This window comes from Megalobrama amblycephala, linkage group LG11, assembly GCF_018812025.1.
Source record: "Megalobrama amblycephala isolate DHTTF-2021 linkage group LG11, ASM1881202v1, whole genome shotgun sequence".
In the NCBI taxonomy this organism is placed as follows: domain Eukaryota; kingdom Metazoa; phylum Chordata; class Actinopteri; order Cypriniformes; family Xenocyprididae; genus Megalobrama; species Megalobrama amblycephala.
Window position 1 is genome coordinate 5,418,088 of NC_063054.1, and position 19,200 is coordinate 5,437,287.

A 19,200-nucleotide genomic window follows, 5' to 3' on the forward strand; every position below is an offset into this window, starting at 1 on the left:
AACGTATATAATTTTCAATTTTTTTTCAGAAAATGAGCGATGGTTTCACTAGATAAGACCCTTATTTCTCATCTGGGATCGTGTTGAACAATTTGAAGCTGCAGTGAAACTAATTATGACCTTCAACTGTTTGGTGCCCATTGAAGCCTACTATAAGGAGAATAATCCTGGAATGTTTTCATCAAAAACTTTAATTTCTTTTCGACTGAAGAAAGAAAGACATGGACATCTTGGATGACATGGGGGTGAGTAAATTATCAGGAAAAGTTTATTTAAAAGTGAACTAATCCTTTAAGCCCAAAGTCAGCTTCAGTTTTTTTACATGCTAATGTACACAGACGAATGCATAGCCTTTCAAAGTATACTTTGTTTGCCGCTTGCAGTCGGGGACGGAACTCAAAACGGAGCCGTCAAGCCGACACTTTCTGCTTCCCGTAGTGACACTCGCAATGTGTTTGGGTACTTTATAACAGGCAAAGGGGATTAGATGCAATATTTGTCAAATACGTTTTCATGAAGCAACAGGAACACTTGTACTGCTTAATATGCTGCCATCTGTACAATAATGTTCAAAATAAGCCTATACTATTTAAATACCAATAAAGTGGGTCTATATATTTTGATAAACATGATACTATAACATTATGGTTACGTGAAGTGAGTTTTTACTGTTATAAAAACACAGATTTGTGAGCATTAGCATTGTTGTCATCTGTGAATATGGCCAATTGTGGAACAGCTGTGTCATCATCAGAGCTCGTGCAGTCGCTGCGCCGGCTGAGTCAGCCATCTGCTCTTGAATCGCTCTCGCTGTACTTTGAGGCCATATGTGAGTGACGTGACGTCGACGTTGTCTCAATTTCTAACCTGCATGTACTGCTTCAAGTCAGACTCCGAGACTGCAAAAAATTCATGCCGCATCTGCGCGTTATGTGTAAAAATATGCGTGGTCAGAAAAATCAGGCTACACATGTACAGAACATGTATACTCTGCTGATGAGTACACTTTTAAAGTACACTCCATTTGATAGCGTGCATGCACAAACAAGTGGTCGACAAATGCACACTCGAAAGTTTCATCCTCTTGCAATGTCTGTGCTATTTCTCTTCAGAAGTTATGACTGATAAAAATGTCTTTATTTTAAGCAACTACAAAAGTTGTGGGTATCTCTTATGCCACCCACACATTACACGATTTTAGCCCTGATTTTCCACTCACCAATTGTTAATGGAGTTTGCCGACAAATTGGAGCTTGTTTATGTGAATGACGATCGCTATGTGTGAATTTTCAAATCTAGACCTTTCTGCGATCCAAGACCTGCAGTTGTCAAATGTGTTTTGACTGGAACTGACATGAGTTAGGTTTCCATCCATCTGTTTTTATGTGAATTTTGAAATTTAAAAAAATGTTGGATTGAAACCCCAAGGTGTGTAAGGATGTGACAGTACAGTATAACTTGACTAACCAGTGAACCAATCTCATCGCACAGCAACTCAAATGTTGGTTTGGTCATTCTGAAATGCCAACAAAATTCCAGTTACTTCCCTTTCTATTACAAATGTTTTGCACCAATTTACTAGAAATGATGACTTGGTTCTCTTAAACACATAGGATGGAAATGGCGCTTTATTCGTAAATGTTTTATGTGATATTCAAATTTGCACATAAGTTAAATTCACAACTTTTAGTTTGTTTTTGTAGTTGTTCCATCTGGTCTTTTCCTTTTTTTCGACTGTGAAACAAGAGGCTGGGGCAATGTTGCCACCTTGTGGACAAACTAATTAGTGCAAAAAAAATTCAAGGCACATGGGCGAGATTAGCACACACAGTACACATTGAAATGTATGTCACATGCACTGTACTGAAAAAAACAAAGTGTGCTTTGGACTTCAAGCACCATAAATTGTGCACTATATTCCAAGTTTTCTGACACCAGCTTTGTGTGAGGAACAGACTGAAATCTAATATATTAAAAGTTAACTAAACAGGAATATTGTCAGCAAAAATGGCTCTAATTTTAGCTTGTTCCTTAAAGAAAGCTACTGAATGTTTCAATAGTTTTTTTATGGCGTTTTTGTCATAATGGAGCTTGACTGTGCCAGTCCTCCAAGGAATGACCAGGAAATTCTTCTTCCAAAAAAAAATAAAATAAAAAAAATAATGTTTTATGTTCCATGGGAAAAAAAGAAGGTCATATTGGTTTGGAATGACATAAGGGTGAGTACATGATGATACAAGTTCAATTTTAGGTGAACTAAATTAAATGATCTTTACAGTAAACTATCTTCTGGCTTTCTTGACTCAAGACACAGCATGAGATTGTTAAATGACATCACAATTTTGTCCACAGTGGGAGTTCAGGCTTCAGGTCTGATCTTGCAGTACATTTTTTGTTGTTGTTTTGTATGGGAGTAACTTTAAGGACAAGCATGACACACAAAAGATTACTAAATCACCCCGTTCCGGAATGTTTTAAAAGCTGAAATGTTAAGCTTGTATTTTTGTTAAAATACTTATTCATATTTGAGCCGTAAAGCTGCCTAAATAGTCTTTATTTGAAGTATATGCCACTATTCAAATCAAGATTAGTGATCTATTGCTTCAACATAAAGAAACTGGCATTTCTCACGAGGTTTGAAAGATGTTTCAGATGTGAATGTTTGGAAATGTCTGTTTACTGAATAGCAATGAGGACATTTTCACTGTTATGCTTTTGTCAAGATTTGCATCATACACTTGATGAGTGTTTTAATTATTGAGTAAGAACTCTTTCCTCTGTTCACTGATTTTCTTCTCTCTTTGTCAAATAAAGGTTAGCATCCATTCCCCAGCAGACACATGTGTGCGTGCTGATGTGCGTGTGCAGGCCAGTTCGAGACAGTCCTGCTCATTATATAAGAACAATTCAACTCTGACCTTTGGCCTTCTGCATCCACCCAGTGAGTCCAACAGCATATCTATATTTACTTTAAGATCTTTAACTCCAAATTCATTTCCCTTTCTGCCCTCTACTGCTTTTGGGAGAAAGTCTTAGAGATGTGAGTGATATTTTTTGAGCTGTTTTAAAATTTTATTTGAATTATGTACATTATGTTGCCATGGATAATAGGGAAATATACACTATCATTATAAAGTTTACACTAGCATTATAATGTTTTGTTTTTGAAAGTCTCTTATGTTCACCAAGGCTTTATTTGTTCAAAAAATACAGTAAAAAAACTAATATTGTGAAATATTATTACCTTTTAAGATAACTGTTTTCTATTCGAATATCTTTTAAAATGTAATTAATTCCTGTGATGTACAGCTGAATTTTTCTGAATTTCAGCATCATTAATCCAGTCTGCAGTGTCACATGATCCTTCTGAAATCATTCTAATTATTACCAAGAAACATTTCTGATTATTATTGTCAAACTGCTCAGAGACACAAAGGTTGAGGATCCAAATGCAGTAGTTTATTAATGGGTAATCCAAAGACGTAATCCAAAAAAACAGGCAAAGGTCAAAACATAGGCAAACAATAACAGAGTCCATGGCAGAGGCAAAACAAGAGAAATCCAAAGGAACCGGGCATAAAGTAAAAAAACAAACAAAAAAAAAAAACATGAACATGAGAAACCAAAGACAGAGTGCTCAGAAATGCAGTGCTGACACATACAAGACTTCGCAATGAATGGCTGCATTTACACTTGGCATTAAAGGGTTAGTTCACCCAAAAATTAATGTCATTTAACAATGTCCAACTACGTAAGACCTTCGTTAATCTTCGGAGCGCAAATTAAGATATTTTTGTTGAAATCCGATGGCTCAGTGAGGCCTGCACAGCCAGCAATGACATTTCCTCTCTCAAGATCCATTAATGTACTAAAAACATATTTATATCAGTTCATGTGAGTACAGTGGTTCGATATTAATATTATAAAGCGACAAGAATATTTTTGGTGCGCCAAAAAAAAAAAACGACTTATTTAGAGATAGCCGATTTCAAAACACTGCTTCATGAAGCTTCGGAGCGTTATGAATCAGCTTGTCGAATCAGCAGTTCGGAGCGCCAAAGTCACGTGATTTCAGCAGTTTGGCGGTTTGACACGCGATTCGAATCATGATTCGACACGCTGATTCATAACGCTCAAGTCATTATTTAGTTTTTTTGGTGCATACAAAAATAACTGGGCTGATCATGTTAACCCTCTGGAGTCTGAGGCTGATTTGGGGCCTGGAGAAGTTTTGACATGCCCTGACATTTGTGCTTTTTTCAGTTGTTCATAAACATATTAATGGAAAAAGTGTCATTACACTGTATTCAGCACAAACTAGGCTACAATAATATGTGAGGAACATGTATGTACATGTTTGTGTTTTTGAAGGAATAACATTTATGCGTGGTTATTGAAAAAACAAAAAACTTAAGTCACTGAAATAAGGCCAAAAAAAGTATAGTAAATCTGTGTTTACAATTCTTTAGGGTATTGGAGGTCATAGACTAGAGTTTTTGCTTCAAAATTATGTAAAAATTATGCTGCCTACTCCTTCATATAAAACAATATATTGATTTAGTTTTTGTAAGACACTTTTTGCCAAGAAACACAGTATGCATGGAGGCGTGAATCACCACTGAATAATGGGCCATTCTCACCTGAGAAGACAAAAGAATTGGATAGTAATGAGCTGAAATGACTTGCATATTAATGAGGCATTTCAGTCAGGTAGGCTGTGAAAAAACTTCTGTGATGTCTCAAGCTCATCATGATATATGAAACATACAGAAAAATATTATTACAATATAAAGTAATGGTTGTATATTATACTTTAAAATATAATGTATTTCTGTGATGCAAAGAGTCTGAATATAGGCTTTTAGTTTAAAAGCATGCACATTTGGAGAAATATTGGATTCTCATATGCTTATGTCAATTTTCTATACAGAGGAGTTATATTTATTTAATATTCATTGTCAGACATAAGTGTAATTTTTCTGTGATTAGTATTCACTAAGTTACAGTTCATTTTCTGAGAACTATCAGATTGGACTTCGTTCAGAGGGAGAGGAGAAATCACGCATCATGTTAGTTTTCTTTATTTCACAAAAAGCACAACATTTTGTTTTTACTCTGAGTGTATACAAATAAAAGAAGATATTCTATAGTTTCAATTGATATATTACTTATGTCTCTATGACAAAAAATGACGGAGTATTTTAAGTCTGTTTTGCTGCAATGTGAAAAAAAACCTGCAAAACGCGCCAGAAATGGGAGATGAATAAACTGAAACAATAAAAACATACGCGATCGCCTCGTTTAGATAATGTTGCACAGTTAAAATGAAAAATGACACACAATGCATCATATAAGTCTACATAAACTGTTTTAAAGATTGAAGTTTATTGTAAAGTTCAAAGAAGTTTAATTTCTTGTCAAAACTGTGTCTGTCCATTATTTTCTGACAGCCACGTGGAGAGACTGGGCGGGGATTTATGTGACGTCGCCCTCTGAATGTAGATATGATGGCTGGATCGCATTTACATAACACTGAGATCCAATCACAATGCATCTTGGACTACCTCCGAACAAAGACACGTTGATTAGATAACATTCCGAGCGCAAACGCATTTACACTTGTCTTTTCAACGTATGTTAATGCCAAGTGTAAACACAGGCAATGGCTGAATAAACAGGGCTTAAATAGGGTGAGCTAACAAGGCTAATGAGAGACAGCTGAAGACAATCATGGATGAGACCGGTCAGTGAGTTATGGGAAATGTAGTCCTTGAGGGAATGACATTAGTCTGGGTTGGAGTGCCCTCTGGTGGCTATCAAAAGCACTCCAGCTGGTGATTGTGACAATTATCAATGTTAAAAACAGCTGTACTGCTTAATATTTTTGCGGAACTGGTGATACATTTTTTTTACAGGATTCTTTGACTTTCAAGTATTCAAAAGAACAGCATTTATTTGAAATTGAACTCTTTTGTAACGATGTAACAGTCTTTACTGTTACTTTTGATCAATTTAATGCATCCTTGCTGAATAAAAGTATTAATATCTTTCAAAACTAATAAGTAATAAGCGAGCTGTTGTCTACTGTACTAATAGCTGATTATCTTCCTTCCTCAGACTTCAGCCCTACAGGAACTGAGCCAGACTCCTTAATTACAAGCAACATGGTGCCCATGTTTCCAGCTTTCAAAGGTAAGCCGTGTTTTATATTCAGCTTATAGCAAAACGCACAGACTACAGTGAAACTGTACCTGATAGCTGGGCTCTGTTTCTTATTTGCTTAGTGTTTTCTATTTTGTGATATGTTATGTACACTTGCAATTTGCATGTTTGTTCTTGCAAGAACTGCATGGAGTCATGGTCTTTCTTCTGACTGCCCACGTGAATATTTCTAAAATATTTGCCGTTTTTTGGCATGCTGGAATACGTCTAAATTCTACCCTTAGCGACCCCTGCCATCATTATCTATAAATAAAAAATACTGTAGTTTGATTGGACACACATAAACAAAGAAATATGGGTCTGGAGTGTCATTGTCAATAATCATCAAAAAATGAATTCAGAATGACTGCCAGATGGCAATAAACATATAGACTATTTTACTCAAACAGCTATAATTTTGCATTCCAACTTGTAAAGTAAGAATTACCAACTTTCTATTTGGAAAAGTGTAATGGAATGAGACTAGAAGCCAGAAAATGTCATGCAGAAATCATCCATAACAACATAAAAGATTTTGCCTAACATGATGGCACCTGTTAAACTTTTGAATGACTCTCAGTTTATGCAAATAAAATACTTTAATAAGTCAAAGTTCCTACATTAAAAGATAATAAAAAGCAAGGATGCATAAGCATGGGTGTAAAACATGATCTATACAGTGCTGTAAAGTATGTCAGTTAGAATCAGTTGATTACAGCTGAATTGAGGCCAGCCCGCATTTATACCAATATCAAAGAAAAGAGTCTCACAGGAGCAGGTGACCTGCCAAAAACACCTAAGAATGTTTAAAAGAGCATCCAGCATGCAGTTTTCTCAGCATATTTTTGTTGCATTGCTATCAGAGAGAGACAAAAATGGGCTTGATAAGAGAACCAAGGCAGAGATGTTGTTTTCTGTTTGTTTGGGCCTGTAGACAAACATAACACTGGCTTCTCAGTGATATTTATATATATATAATTCTTGATATAATATCAAGTGTCATTTTAGTATTTTATTATTTTAGTATAATTTTTTTTTTGTCTGTTGAATTAATTTTACATTTTAGTATTAGTTTTTTAATGTCTATAGTTTTTTATTTGTTTGTTTGTTTGTTTGTTTGTTTTTATTAAGTTTTAGTTTATAGTGTTAGTTTATTTCGTTTTAGTTATTTTAGTAGGTTACTTCAACTTAAAATGCATAAAAATGAGAAACAATACCTTGGCAACTAGCCGAAATAAATAAAGTTGAAGTTTTTTTTATAGTTCATTTCATTTCATTTTATTTTAGTTGTTATTATTATTATTATTATTATTATTATTATTTTAGTTATTATTATTTTTAGTTATTATTTTAGTTATTATTATTTTATTTTATTTCAAGTAATGACATTTTTATGGTTTTAGTTTTATTTTGAGTTTACAATAACTATGTTTAGAATTTATTCAGAATTTACAAAACAAACTGTAAATTAAAATACCATAAAAATAGAAAATTGTTAATAATGCTATAGAACAACATTTTATTGTTCTAGTTATATTCCATATTTATATATATATATATATATATATATATATATATATATATATATATATATATATATATATATATATATATATATACAGTCCAAAAGTTTGGAACCACTAAGATTTTTAATGTTTTAAAAGAAGTTTCGTCTGCTCACCAAGGCTACATTTATTTAATTAAAAATACAGTAAAAACAGTAATATTGTGAAATACTATTACAATTTAAAATAACTGTTTTCTATTTGAATATATTTCACAAAGTAATTTATTCCTGTGATGGCAAAGCTGAATTTTCAGCATCGTTACTCCAGTCTTCAGTGTCACATGATCCTTCAGAAATCATTCTAATATGCTGATCTGCTGCTCAATAAACATTTAATGTGTACAATTGTACAAAATATTTGTGTACAATATTTTTTTTCAGGATTATTTGATGAATAGAAAGTTCAAAAGAACAGTGTTTATCTGAAATCTAATCTTTTGTAACATTATAAATGTCTTTACTGCCACTTTTGATTGATTTAATGCATCCTTGCTGAATAAAAGTATTCATTTCTTTAATTTCTTTTCAAAAAAATAAAAATAAAAATTCTTACTGACCCCAAACTTTTGAACGGTAGTGTATAATGCTACAGAAGCTTTGTATTTCAGATAAATGCTGTTCTTTTGAACTTTCTATTCATCAAGGAATCCTGAAAAAAAAAAAGTACACAACTGTTTTCAACATTGAAAATAATCATAATTGTTTGAGCAGCAAATCAGCATATTAGAATGATTTCTGAAGGATCATGTGACACTGAAGACTGGAGTAACGATGCTGAAAATTCAGCTTTGCATCACAGGAATAAATTACTTTGTCAAATATATTTAAATAGTACACAGTTATTTTAAATTGTAATAATATTTCACAATATTACTGTTTTTTAATGTATTTTTAATTAAATAAATGTAGCCTTGGTGAGCAGACGAAACTTCTTTTAAAAACATTAAAAATCTTAGTGGTTCCAAACTTTTGGACTGTATATATATATATATATATATAATATATATATATATATATATATATATATATATATATATATATATATATATATATATATAAAATTTCTTTTTTTTTTCAAAACAAGAACAGACCTGCGGCTCATTATTGCTCCACAACCCTAGTTGAGATCCAGATCCCACATACCTCCATTTCACCTTGGAAATGTTCCTATTTAATTGGATACCTTTCTGTACCAGGATCATCTTTGAGTGTATCTGTAGACACATTTAAGTGATAGTCATATAAATTGTAATAAACAGTAATTAAAGACCAGTAGCTATCTGTATTTATAGACAATATTGAGTTATTTACGCAATATGCCATTCAGACCTGTAAACCAAATTAATTGATGTTTTGCTTTAACCTCAGAGTCTCATCATTGGTAATTGCAACACCTGTGTATGGTAAATGCTTTCTTCATTCTGTGTTGTGCAAGTGTTTAGATCAGAGTGAAGATTACCAATTTCATTCCTCCACTAACTCACCCCCACCCCATGACTTTCAAGTAGAATTCATGTAGAATTATCTGTATTCCATTAGAAGTCATTCCTCTGATAGACTAATTAGTATTGATGTAATTTAGTGCATCTACAGAGTCAAAATGTGAAAATGAATATCAGAATGTGTTTGTGGTTTGAACTTTTACGTATTTCATAACGTATGTTATTGGTGATTGGCTTGATTATACAAAAGTTTATAGTTTATGCATTTATCATAGGCATATTATTCAAAAGAACCCAACTAAACACGGTTCATTAAGATTCTTTTTTCTCCCATTCCTTTGTGGCTCTTTTGCAAAAACTTGTTTGGTTTCAGTCAGTTAAAATGCTTCATTTGTTCCTTGCTGAAGTTAGAAACATATCAAGATTATTAAAGGGGTCATGACATGAGAAATCAAATCAATCAGTTTTAAGAATGGTAAGGAATGATTCCAGTTATATTTTCACTTGAGCTTGGTGCGGCACGATTACAAACCACTCTCGAACTGCGCTGAACTGTGCTGATAGAATTATGGCAGTTGTGGCCTGATAGTTAGAGAGTCGGACTTGGACTTGGTCGCAAGCACTCTCTTCCATTCTCATTACCCACAACTGAGATGCCTAACCCCCCAATCGGTCCTCGGGCGCTACTGAAAAAATGTCTGCCCACTGCTCCGGGTGTCTGTTCACAGTGTGTGTTCAATACTCACTGTTGTGTGCATGGGTGAAATGCAGAGCACAAATTCTGAGTATGTGACACCATACTCGGCTACATGTCACTTCACTTTAGAATGTGTGAAATGATGTCACCACTCAGGATTGGTCACTTGTCTGTTGCCTATTTACATCTCATATCATCTGTAAACTCTTGCGTTACAAAGGCAATGACTGACACATTTGTATTACATTACAGAGAGCTCTGTAATCAGCCCTACAGTGTAAATACAGCTTACAGTGAAAGCAAATCTATACAAGCTGGGCAGGATCTGCCCAGAATGGCATGAGAACGGTTTGGTCTGACGATGGAAAAGAGGATAAATTTGCCTTGTTCTTTTGACATATAGGAGGTCTTTGTACCATTAAAACATCCTGCAGGTTCCATATCTTAAAACGTCCTCCTGATTCTAAACAAAATATTTAGTAATCAAGCTCCAAAAACTGCTCGTTTGGATATTACGGGATCTGTGACATCACATGGGCAAATACATTTACATATGACTGCCTCTAGAGCAAGACATCGACGAACAGTTATATATCATTGCACCATAGGCCCCGCCTACTGGCATTCAGTCACTTAATGACTGACATGTGCCTACACTGGATGTGAGTGTTGTGTCAAAAAGAAAATAACCCATTGTAATCACTGATCCTGGATTGCATTGGAGGATTATATGTTTATTCAGAGCATTTTGTTTTGTAAACGAGGCACAGTGTAATGGAGAGTTTGCAAAGAAACTGTTGTTGAAAGATGAAGCAGCCAACTGTATTGGATCTGACAGCAGCTGCATCACAAACTGTTAGTAAATGACTTAATGCTTTGTCTGAAATTGACTGTTTTAAATGATGGATAATGTTAACAAAACGCTTACTTGCATGCAATAGCGAGTTGGCTTTGATACTGTTTCCTATGCAATGATGTTAGCCAATCACAACAGTGGTCATTTACTGACAAGCCTTAAAGTAAGCTGCCACTTAAAAACCCTTTAAAAATGGATAATTTCAGACAGAGGGTCAGAATGAAGGTTGAAAATAACCGTTTTTCCGCATATACACTATATTGCCAAATGTTTTGGGATGCCTGCCTTTACGTGCACATGAACTTTAATGACATCCCATTCTTAATCCGTAGGGTTTAATATGGATTTGGCCAACCCTTTGAAGCTAAAACGGCTTCAACTCTTTTGTGAAGTCTTTCCACAAGATTTAGGGGTGTGTTTATGGGAATTTTTGACCATTCTTCTAGAAGCGTATTTGTGAGGTCAGGCAGTGATGTTGGCTAGAAGGCCTGGCTCACAGTCTCCGCTCTAATTTATCCCAAAGGTGTTCTATAGGGTTGAGGTCAGGACTCTGTGCAGGCCAGTCAAGTTCCTCCACACCAAACTCGCTCATCCATGTCTTTATGGACCTTGCTTTGTGCACTGGTGCGTAGTCATGTTGGAACAGGAAGGGACCATCCCCAAACTGTTCCCACCATGTTGGGAGCATGAAATTGTCCAAAATGTCTTGGTATGCTGAAGCATTAAGAGTTCCTTTCACTGGAACTAAGGGGCCAAGCCCAACCTCTGAAAAACAACCCCACACCATAATCCTCCCTCCACCAAACTTTACACATTAGGCACAATGCAGTCAGGCAAATACCATTCTCCTGGCAACCGCCAAACCCAGACTCATCCATCAGATTGCCAGACAGAAGCGTGATTCGTCACTCCAGAGAACACGTCTCCACTGCTCTAGAGTCCAGTGCCGGTGTGCTTTACACCACTGCATCCGACGCTTTGCATTGCACTTGGTGATATAAGGCTTGGATGCAGCTGCTCGGCCATGGAAATCCATTCCATGAAGCTCTCTACGCACTGTTCTTGAGCTAATCTGAAGACCACACGAAGTTTGGAGGTCTGTAGCTATTGACTCTCCAGAAAGTTGGCGACTTATGCGCACTGTGCGCCTCAGCATGCGCTGACCCCGCTCTGTGATTTTACGTGGCCTACCACTTTGTGGCTGAGTTGCTGTTGTTCCCAGTTGCTTCCACTTTGTTATGATACCACTAACAGTTGACAGTGGGACATTTAGTAGTGAGGAAATTTCACGAATGGACTTATTGCACAGGTGACAACCTACCATGGTACCACGCTTGAATTCACTGAGCTCCTGAGAGCGACCCATTCTTTCACAAATGTTTGTAGAAGCAGTCTGCATGCCTAGTGCTTGATTTTATACACCTGTGGCCATGGAAGTGATTGGAACACCTGAATTCAATGATTTGGAGGGGTGTCCCAATACCTTTGGCAATATAGTGTGTGTGTATATATATATATATATATATATATATATATATATATATATATATATATATATATATATAGCAAAAAACTTTATAAGTGAACCTCAAGGAACATATTAAAATAATAATAAAAAAATTATGTCATGACCCTTTTAAGCATGTATAAACAAAATTATGGACAGCACTCTGCACTAACACTTAAATTATGTTTTGAATGTGGTTATCACTATCATTTTCTGATATCATATGGCTTCTTGTCACATAAACCACATACTTTCATGTTTGTTCATTGTGTCACTGTTGTTCATGTCTAATGTCTTTGTAACAGATATTTGGAATCACTTCCACAATGTTCTGCTGGTGAAGTATTCACAAGAGCTGAATGGTGTAAACGTTGTGAGTGGACCAATATTCGATAACGACTTTGATGGGAATTATGACTTCATGAACAAGGGATCCCCGTAAGTTTGCAAAATGAACCAGTACTGATGGAGTGTGAAAGAGATATTAGCTGAAGAGAGTAGACAAAAACATCCTAGCACTTTCACAAACAAAAATACTGTAATATTGTGAAATATTATTACATTTTAAAGAACCGTTTTCTATTTGAATATATTTTAAAATGTAATTTATTCCTGTTTTGGCAAAGCTGAATTTTGAGCATCATTACTCCAGTCTTTAGAGTCACATGATCCTTTAGAAATCAGTCTAATTTGATCACTGCATAATATTTTTGTGAAAACCTTGATATATTTTCCAGGGTTCTTTGAATAAAAAGTTTATTCATTTATTTGTAACATTATAAATGTCTTTACTTCCACTTTTGATAAACTTATTGCATCCATTTTGAATAAAAGTAGTAATTTCTGTAGAATTATTTTAGATTTATCTTTTCCCAAATGAAAAAACAACAAACTGTGGTTGGTTACTTCACATGGTCTCTTCCTGTCTAAGTGAGCAATGCTTGGCCAGAATAAGATGCAAAGTGGACCCAACTTTATGCTTCACGTCAAAAATCTGGTTATATGTGATGAGAAATGTTTTATTAGGCCTAGTACACCATTTGGCAACAGGACTTAGACCTGAAAAGTTTGTTTCCTTATTGGTACCTCACAAACAGCTCATACTGCCCACTGGTGGCCAAATGTTTATTTCAAAATGCCTATCACTGAATTCCTCCCTTATTCAGATGATTCTCTTGTTCTTTCAGGAATGGGCCGCCCATGCCTACACATTTCTTTGTGATTCTTACAAGTTGTAAGAACTCGTCCCTTCCTATGCGACAGTGTGACGGCCCACTAGATGCTGTGTCTTTCGTTCTTCCTCATCGACCTGATCGTCTGGAAACATGTCATGTATGTAATCAGCCATTCATGATCTAAACCACACTGACCACAAGATTGTACTAAGGAAGTAGTTGAGTAACTTGCTTGTTAGGTAACTTTTTAACTGTTTTAACTGTATTAACTTTCATGTTGTGTAAGTGAACCTGAGACACTCAAGAGTAATTTTAATATTCACTAGACTAATGTATAACATTATGGGATCATGTAGCATTCATTCATACAAATGGGAGTTTAAAAAAAAGGAATAAGCAGATTATTGCCATAATGTTATCAAGATACTAGCTGTAGTGAACAGTGATGTCTTATGATCATTGCAACTGACAGTTTTGGAGAGCTTAAAGTAATAAATACTACAATACCATTTCCCTCAGTCTGAGGTAGCCTGCTAGTGTACTTTATGCGTACGCGAGGATCCGCTAGTGTCCGCGTGACGTAAAAATCCCCGTCATCGGGGGGTGTCCGCGGAGGCTCTTTGCGGACATCCGCGTACATCCCATTTTTTGTGACTGCGCATATTTGTCACTGGGCTACAAAAGCACCAACTGCGCATATGCTGGAAAAACAACAACTGTGTGAAGAAATCTGTCGCCACAAGCACCTCTACAATCCGTCGTTAGAACAATGTAAAAACAGCCATATGTGCAATAATAATGATATGCAACAATCGATGTTTGTTTACTGATTAAGCCGATATAGTGCGCATGTGTGGAACTGTACACAACGAGCGGACCCCAGCATACACTTTCAGTAGTATAAATACAAATAGTCCATGTCCGTGCTGTCCGCAGCTGTCCGTGTACGTGTCATTTACTTTGAATGGGTGACGTCATGCGTTGCCGAAATGAATTGTGGGTATGGAGTGAATATTGTGCCATAATTAAACAAACAAATCCAGCATTTTGCAAACAAACACGATCTGCTTTGCAAAGGAAAACTCGACTCACAAACAAATAGAATGTGATGTGCAAGTACAAAGGTCAGTTTGAGCGAAAACACAGACGAGTAACAAATAAATGTATTGTGTTTTACAAATATAAATGAATGAGTCTACATCATATTTCGCAAATAAATACAAACCATCCTACAATTGGCATGTAACCTTTGAACAAATACCAAATCTAGTGCATACATATGCACACCGTCTGTTACGATTGTAAGACACTTGCCTTTTATGAGATCTCTCGGCTTGATTTTCTCATGAATGTGTGCAGGCAGATTTTCTCAGAAATGCAGTTGAGCAACTTCCTCTTCCAAAACAGCAGAAGGCGCTTTGCTATGGGTCAATTTACAATTTACGCTAGTCTCCCGAGTGAAGCCCTGAAACATGCGTTCATAATATTAATAAATTTTATGGTAACACTTTACAATAAAGTTCATTACTTAACATTAGTTAATGTATTAAATATGAACTAACCATGAGCAATACATTTGTTACTGTATTTACTAATCTTTGTTAACTGGAAATACAGTTGATCATTGTTTGTTCATGTTAGTTCACAGTGCATTAACTAATGTTAACAAGATTTTAATAATGTATTAGTAAATGTTGAAATTAACATTAACAAAGATTAATAAATGCTGTATAAGTGGAGTTCATTATTAGTTCATGTTAATTAATGTAGTTAACTAATGTTAACTAATGAACCTTATTGTAAAGTGTTACCAATTATATTTTATAGCGCCTTTAAAAGTTCCATTTCAAAGCGCTTTACAAGAACATACAAATAAAATACAATGGAATATGGGAAATAAAAGATAGAAACATACATCAAAACACATTTAAAGACATACAGTACAGTCCAAAAGTTTGGAACCACTAAGATTTTTAATGTTTTTAAAAGAAGTTTCGTCTGCTCACCAAGGCTACATTTATTTAATTAAAAATACAGTAAAAAACAGTAATATTGTGAAATATTATTACAATTTAAAATAACTGTGTACTATTTAAATATATTTGACAAAGTAATTTATTCCTGTGATGCAAAGCTGAATTTTCAGCATCGTTACTCCAGTCTTCAGTGTCACATGATCCTTCATAAATCATTCTAATATGCTGATTTGCTGCTCAATAAACATTTATGATTATTTTCAATGTTGAAAACAGTTGTGTACTTTTTTTTTCAGGATTCCTTGATGAATAGAAAGTTCAAAAGAACAGCATTTATCTGAAATACAAAGCTTCTGTAGCATTATACACTACCGTTCAAAAGTTTGGGGTCAGTACGAATTTTTATTTTTATTTTTTTTTAAAAGAAATGAAAGAAATTAATACTTTTATTCAGCAAGGATGCATTAAATCAAAAGTGGCAGTAAAGACATTTATAATGTTACAAAAGATTAGATTTCAGATAAACACTGTTCTTTTGAACTTTCTATTCATCAAATAATCCTGAAAAAAAATATTGTACACAAATATTTTGTACAATTGTACACATTAAATGTTTCTTGAGCAGCAGATCAGCATATTAGAATGATTTCTGAAGGATCATGTGACACTGAAGACTGGAGTAATGATGCTGAAAATTCAGCTTTGCCATCACAGGAATAAATTACTTTGTGAAATATATTCAAATAGAAAACAGTTATTTTAAATTGTAATAATATTTCACAATATTACTGTTTTTTACTGTATTTTTAATTAAATAAATGTAGCCTTGGTGAGCAGACGAAACTTCTTTTAAAACCATTAAAAATCTTAGTGGTTCCAAACTTTTGGACTGTACTGTATATAGTTGTATATAAAACAAAATAATCACGTACAGCCTGAAAAAATAAGTTTACAAGGCGAGTATGATGATTTCTGAAGGATCATGTGACACTGAAGACTAGAGTAATGATGCTGAAAATTCAGCTTTGATCACATGAATAAATTACATTTTGAAATATACAACAGAAACCAGTTAATTTAAGTTGTAATATTTCACAGTATTACTGTATTTACTGTATTTTTGATCAAATAAATACAGCCTTGGTGAGATTAAGAGACTTCTTTCAAAAACATTAAAAAAACATAAAAATATGTTTAAATGAAAAGAAGCAGATTTGTGTTTTATAACATGTTTTGTTGCTGGTGGTTATACATACAGAGATAACCGGAGTAGCCAGAGCGAGCTGAGTGATGTTATCAAGATTGCTGCTGTTGCATTTTGCAGATAATGCAGAATTACCAAACTTTGCATACTTGGTATTGAGAAATGCCCAACTCACCTGTTCACCGCTCATTTTCGTCAGCTGTAAACTCCTTGTAAACTTTCAGGCTGTACGTGATTATTTTGTGTTATATAGAACTATATATGTTTTTAAATGTGTTTTGATGTTTGTTTCTATCTTTTATTTCCCCAATTAAATAAAATTTAAATATTAAATAAAATTTCCCGCTATAAAATAAAATTTATTATTATTATTATTATTATAAATGCATGTTTAAGGGCTTCTCTCAGGAGACTAGGGTAAATTTACCCATAGCAAAGTGCCATCTGCTGTTTTGGAAGAGGAAGTAGCTCAACTGCATTTCTGAGAAAATCTGCCTGCACACATTTGTGAGAAAATCAAGCCGAGAGATCTCATAAAAAGGCAAGTGTCTTACAACTGTAACAGACAGGTGTACATGCCATTTGTAGGATGGTATGTGTTTATTTTTGAAATATGATGTAGGCTCATTTATTTATATTTGTAACACAATACATTTATTTGTTACTCCTCTGCGTTTTCGCTCAAACTGACCTTTGTATTTGCACATCACTTTCTGTTTGAGTCGAGTTTTCCTTTGCAAAGCAGATTGTGTTTGTTTGCAAAATTCTGGATTTGTTTGTTTAATTATGGCACAATATTCACTCCATATGTGGGTTCCGTTGCATTGCTTTGCTTTGCTTGCGTTGCTCGCAGCAGAAGTTAAAGATTTCTCAACTTTTCAAGCACCAACGCAGGAGTCAGCCAATCAGATCACAGACGCTAGCCAATTGCGTTCATGCAACACTGGAAAGTAATGTGATTGGCTGTTGTACTATGAATGCAGCTTAACCGAGGCTTTATTCATTTCACTTTTGGTGCGAAAGGGCCTTTACGTTTGCAAAACTATAAAACCTTTTTTTTTTGTTATTAAAACAAATAAACAAGCAGATGAGAAAAAGTAACACACAAGTAATGTAACGCATTACTTTCTGTAAAAAATAACTTAGACAATTAGTTACTTTTTTATGGAGTAATGCATTACTTTTAAAAGTAACTTTCCCCAACACAGCTGGTAACTGATAAGTGTAAAATCAACATGTACTTTTTCTGTAATTTTATGTAGCAGAATTGTTACCATTTAAATTTACAGCCTGATCGTCCTTTTAGTTGATTTGAAACCATGAATGAAAATATGCATAGCAGTTTTTATCTGCTGCAGTACCCTTGTGAAAAAGAAGTGTGCTTAAAGGGTTAGTTCACCCAAAAATGAAAATTCTGTCATTAATTACTCACCCTCATGTCGTTCCACACCCGTAAGATCTTCGTTCATCATAGGAACACAAATTAAGATATTTTTGATAAAATCCGAGAGCTGACTCATCCATAGACAGCAATCTAATCACCACTGTCAAGGTCCAGAAAGGTACTAAAGACATTGTTAAAACAGTCGACGTGACTGCAGTGGTTCAACCTTAATTTTATGAAGCGACAAGATACATTTGTGACCAGTCACAGAAAGTAGGGACACAAGTCGGTTCTGGGGCATTTTGAGTTATTCACAGATTCTGAAAGTGTAGTCTCCAAGCTTTCCAACGATGTGTAACACATGGAAATCTGATAATATTTGGAGAAGTTGTGGCCATTTGAAGGTAGGCACTCAAAAATGCTCAAAGGGCAGAAAATGACCTCTAATTTTGCAGTTCTCGCCTGTTCTCACCTGCTGGGAGTGACAAAAGGGCTCATTTACATCTCATTTAGATAAGCCATACCCCCTGTAAAGCTGCATGGTTGCATAGCAACGACAGACGCAACGGGAAAAATCGGACCGCATACTATTAATAATAAAGGATAATGTGCATTGTAAATGTCAGTAATTTATCTTTTTTGACATTAGGACTTTTTAAACAGGATTCTGTGATAACCGTGATCATTTTGGTCACTATAGTCCTGGTTTAGACCTCAGTTAGTGGTTAGACCTGGTTTGAGTCAAAGGATTAAAAAAGTCCTGTACATTAAACTCTTCAATAAATACTTTTACTTTTGACTTATAACGCACATTTTACAGGCTACGGATACTTTATACTTTTACTTATGTAGGAATTTAATCTGATGCATTTACTATTACATTAGTAAATCCTTGTTAAGAATATTAAGTAGTAACTGGCTAAAATTATTAGCGTCACATTCAATTCAAGAATAGTAAGGTTTACATGAGCTAAGTCATTCACACCAGTCAATTCAAGCAGTTGAAGCGTTATTCAAATTAATAGCAGATGCTAACATTACCATCTAAAAGGCCATTATAGTAATGGGGGTTTTTGGCAAGTGATACGATGCTAACGATTACAATTAAAACAAAACTCCTGAGCTAGCTAATAGCAAAAGACACACGAGATAACGTGTAGCCTACGTGTTCTTAGAATGAACACAAAATGA

General features: G+C 34.7%; 1 protein-coding gene across 1 annotated transcript in view; it reads left to right on the forward strand.

Annotated features, from left to right (window-relative positions):
• Positions 1 to 19,200, forward strand: part of enpp1 (ectonucleotide pyrophosphatase/phosphodiesterase 1) — an 85,724-nt gene that overhangs the window by 62,520 nt on the left and 4,004 nt on the right. The window contains 4 exon segments of the mRNA XM_048208431.1: positions 2,815 to 2,941; positions 6,118 to 6,192; positions 12,576 to 12,708; positions 13,458 to 13,602. Coding sequence (XP_048064388.1) covers positions 2,815 to 2,941; positions 6,118 to 6,192; positions 12,576 to 12,708; positions 13,458 to 13,602 — 480 coding nt within the window.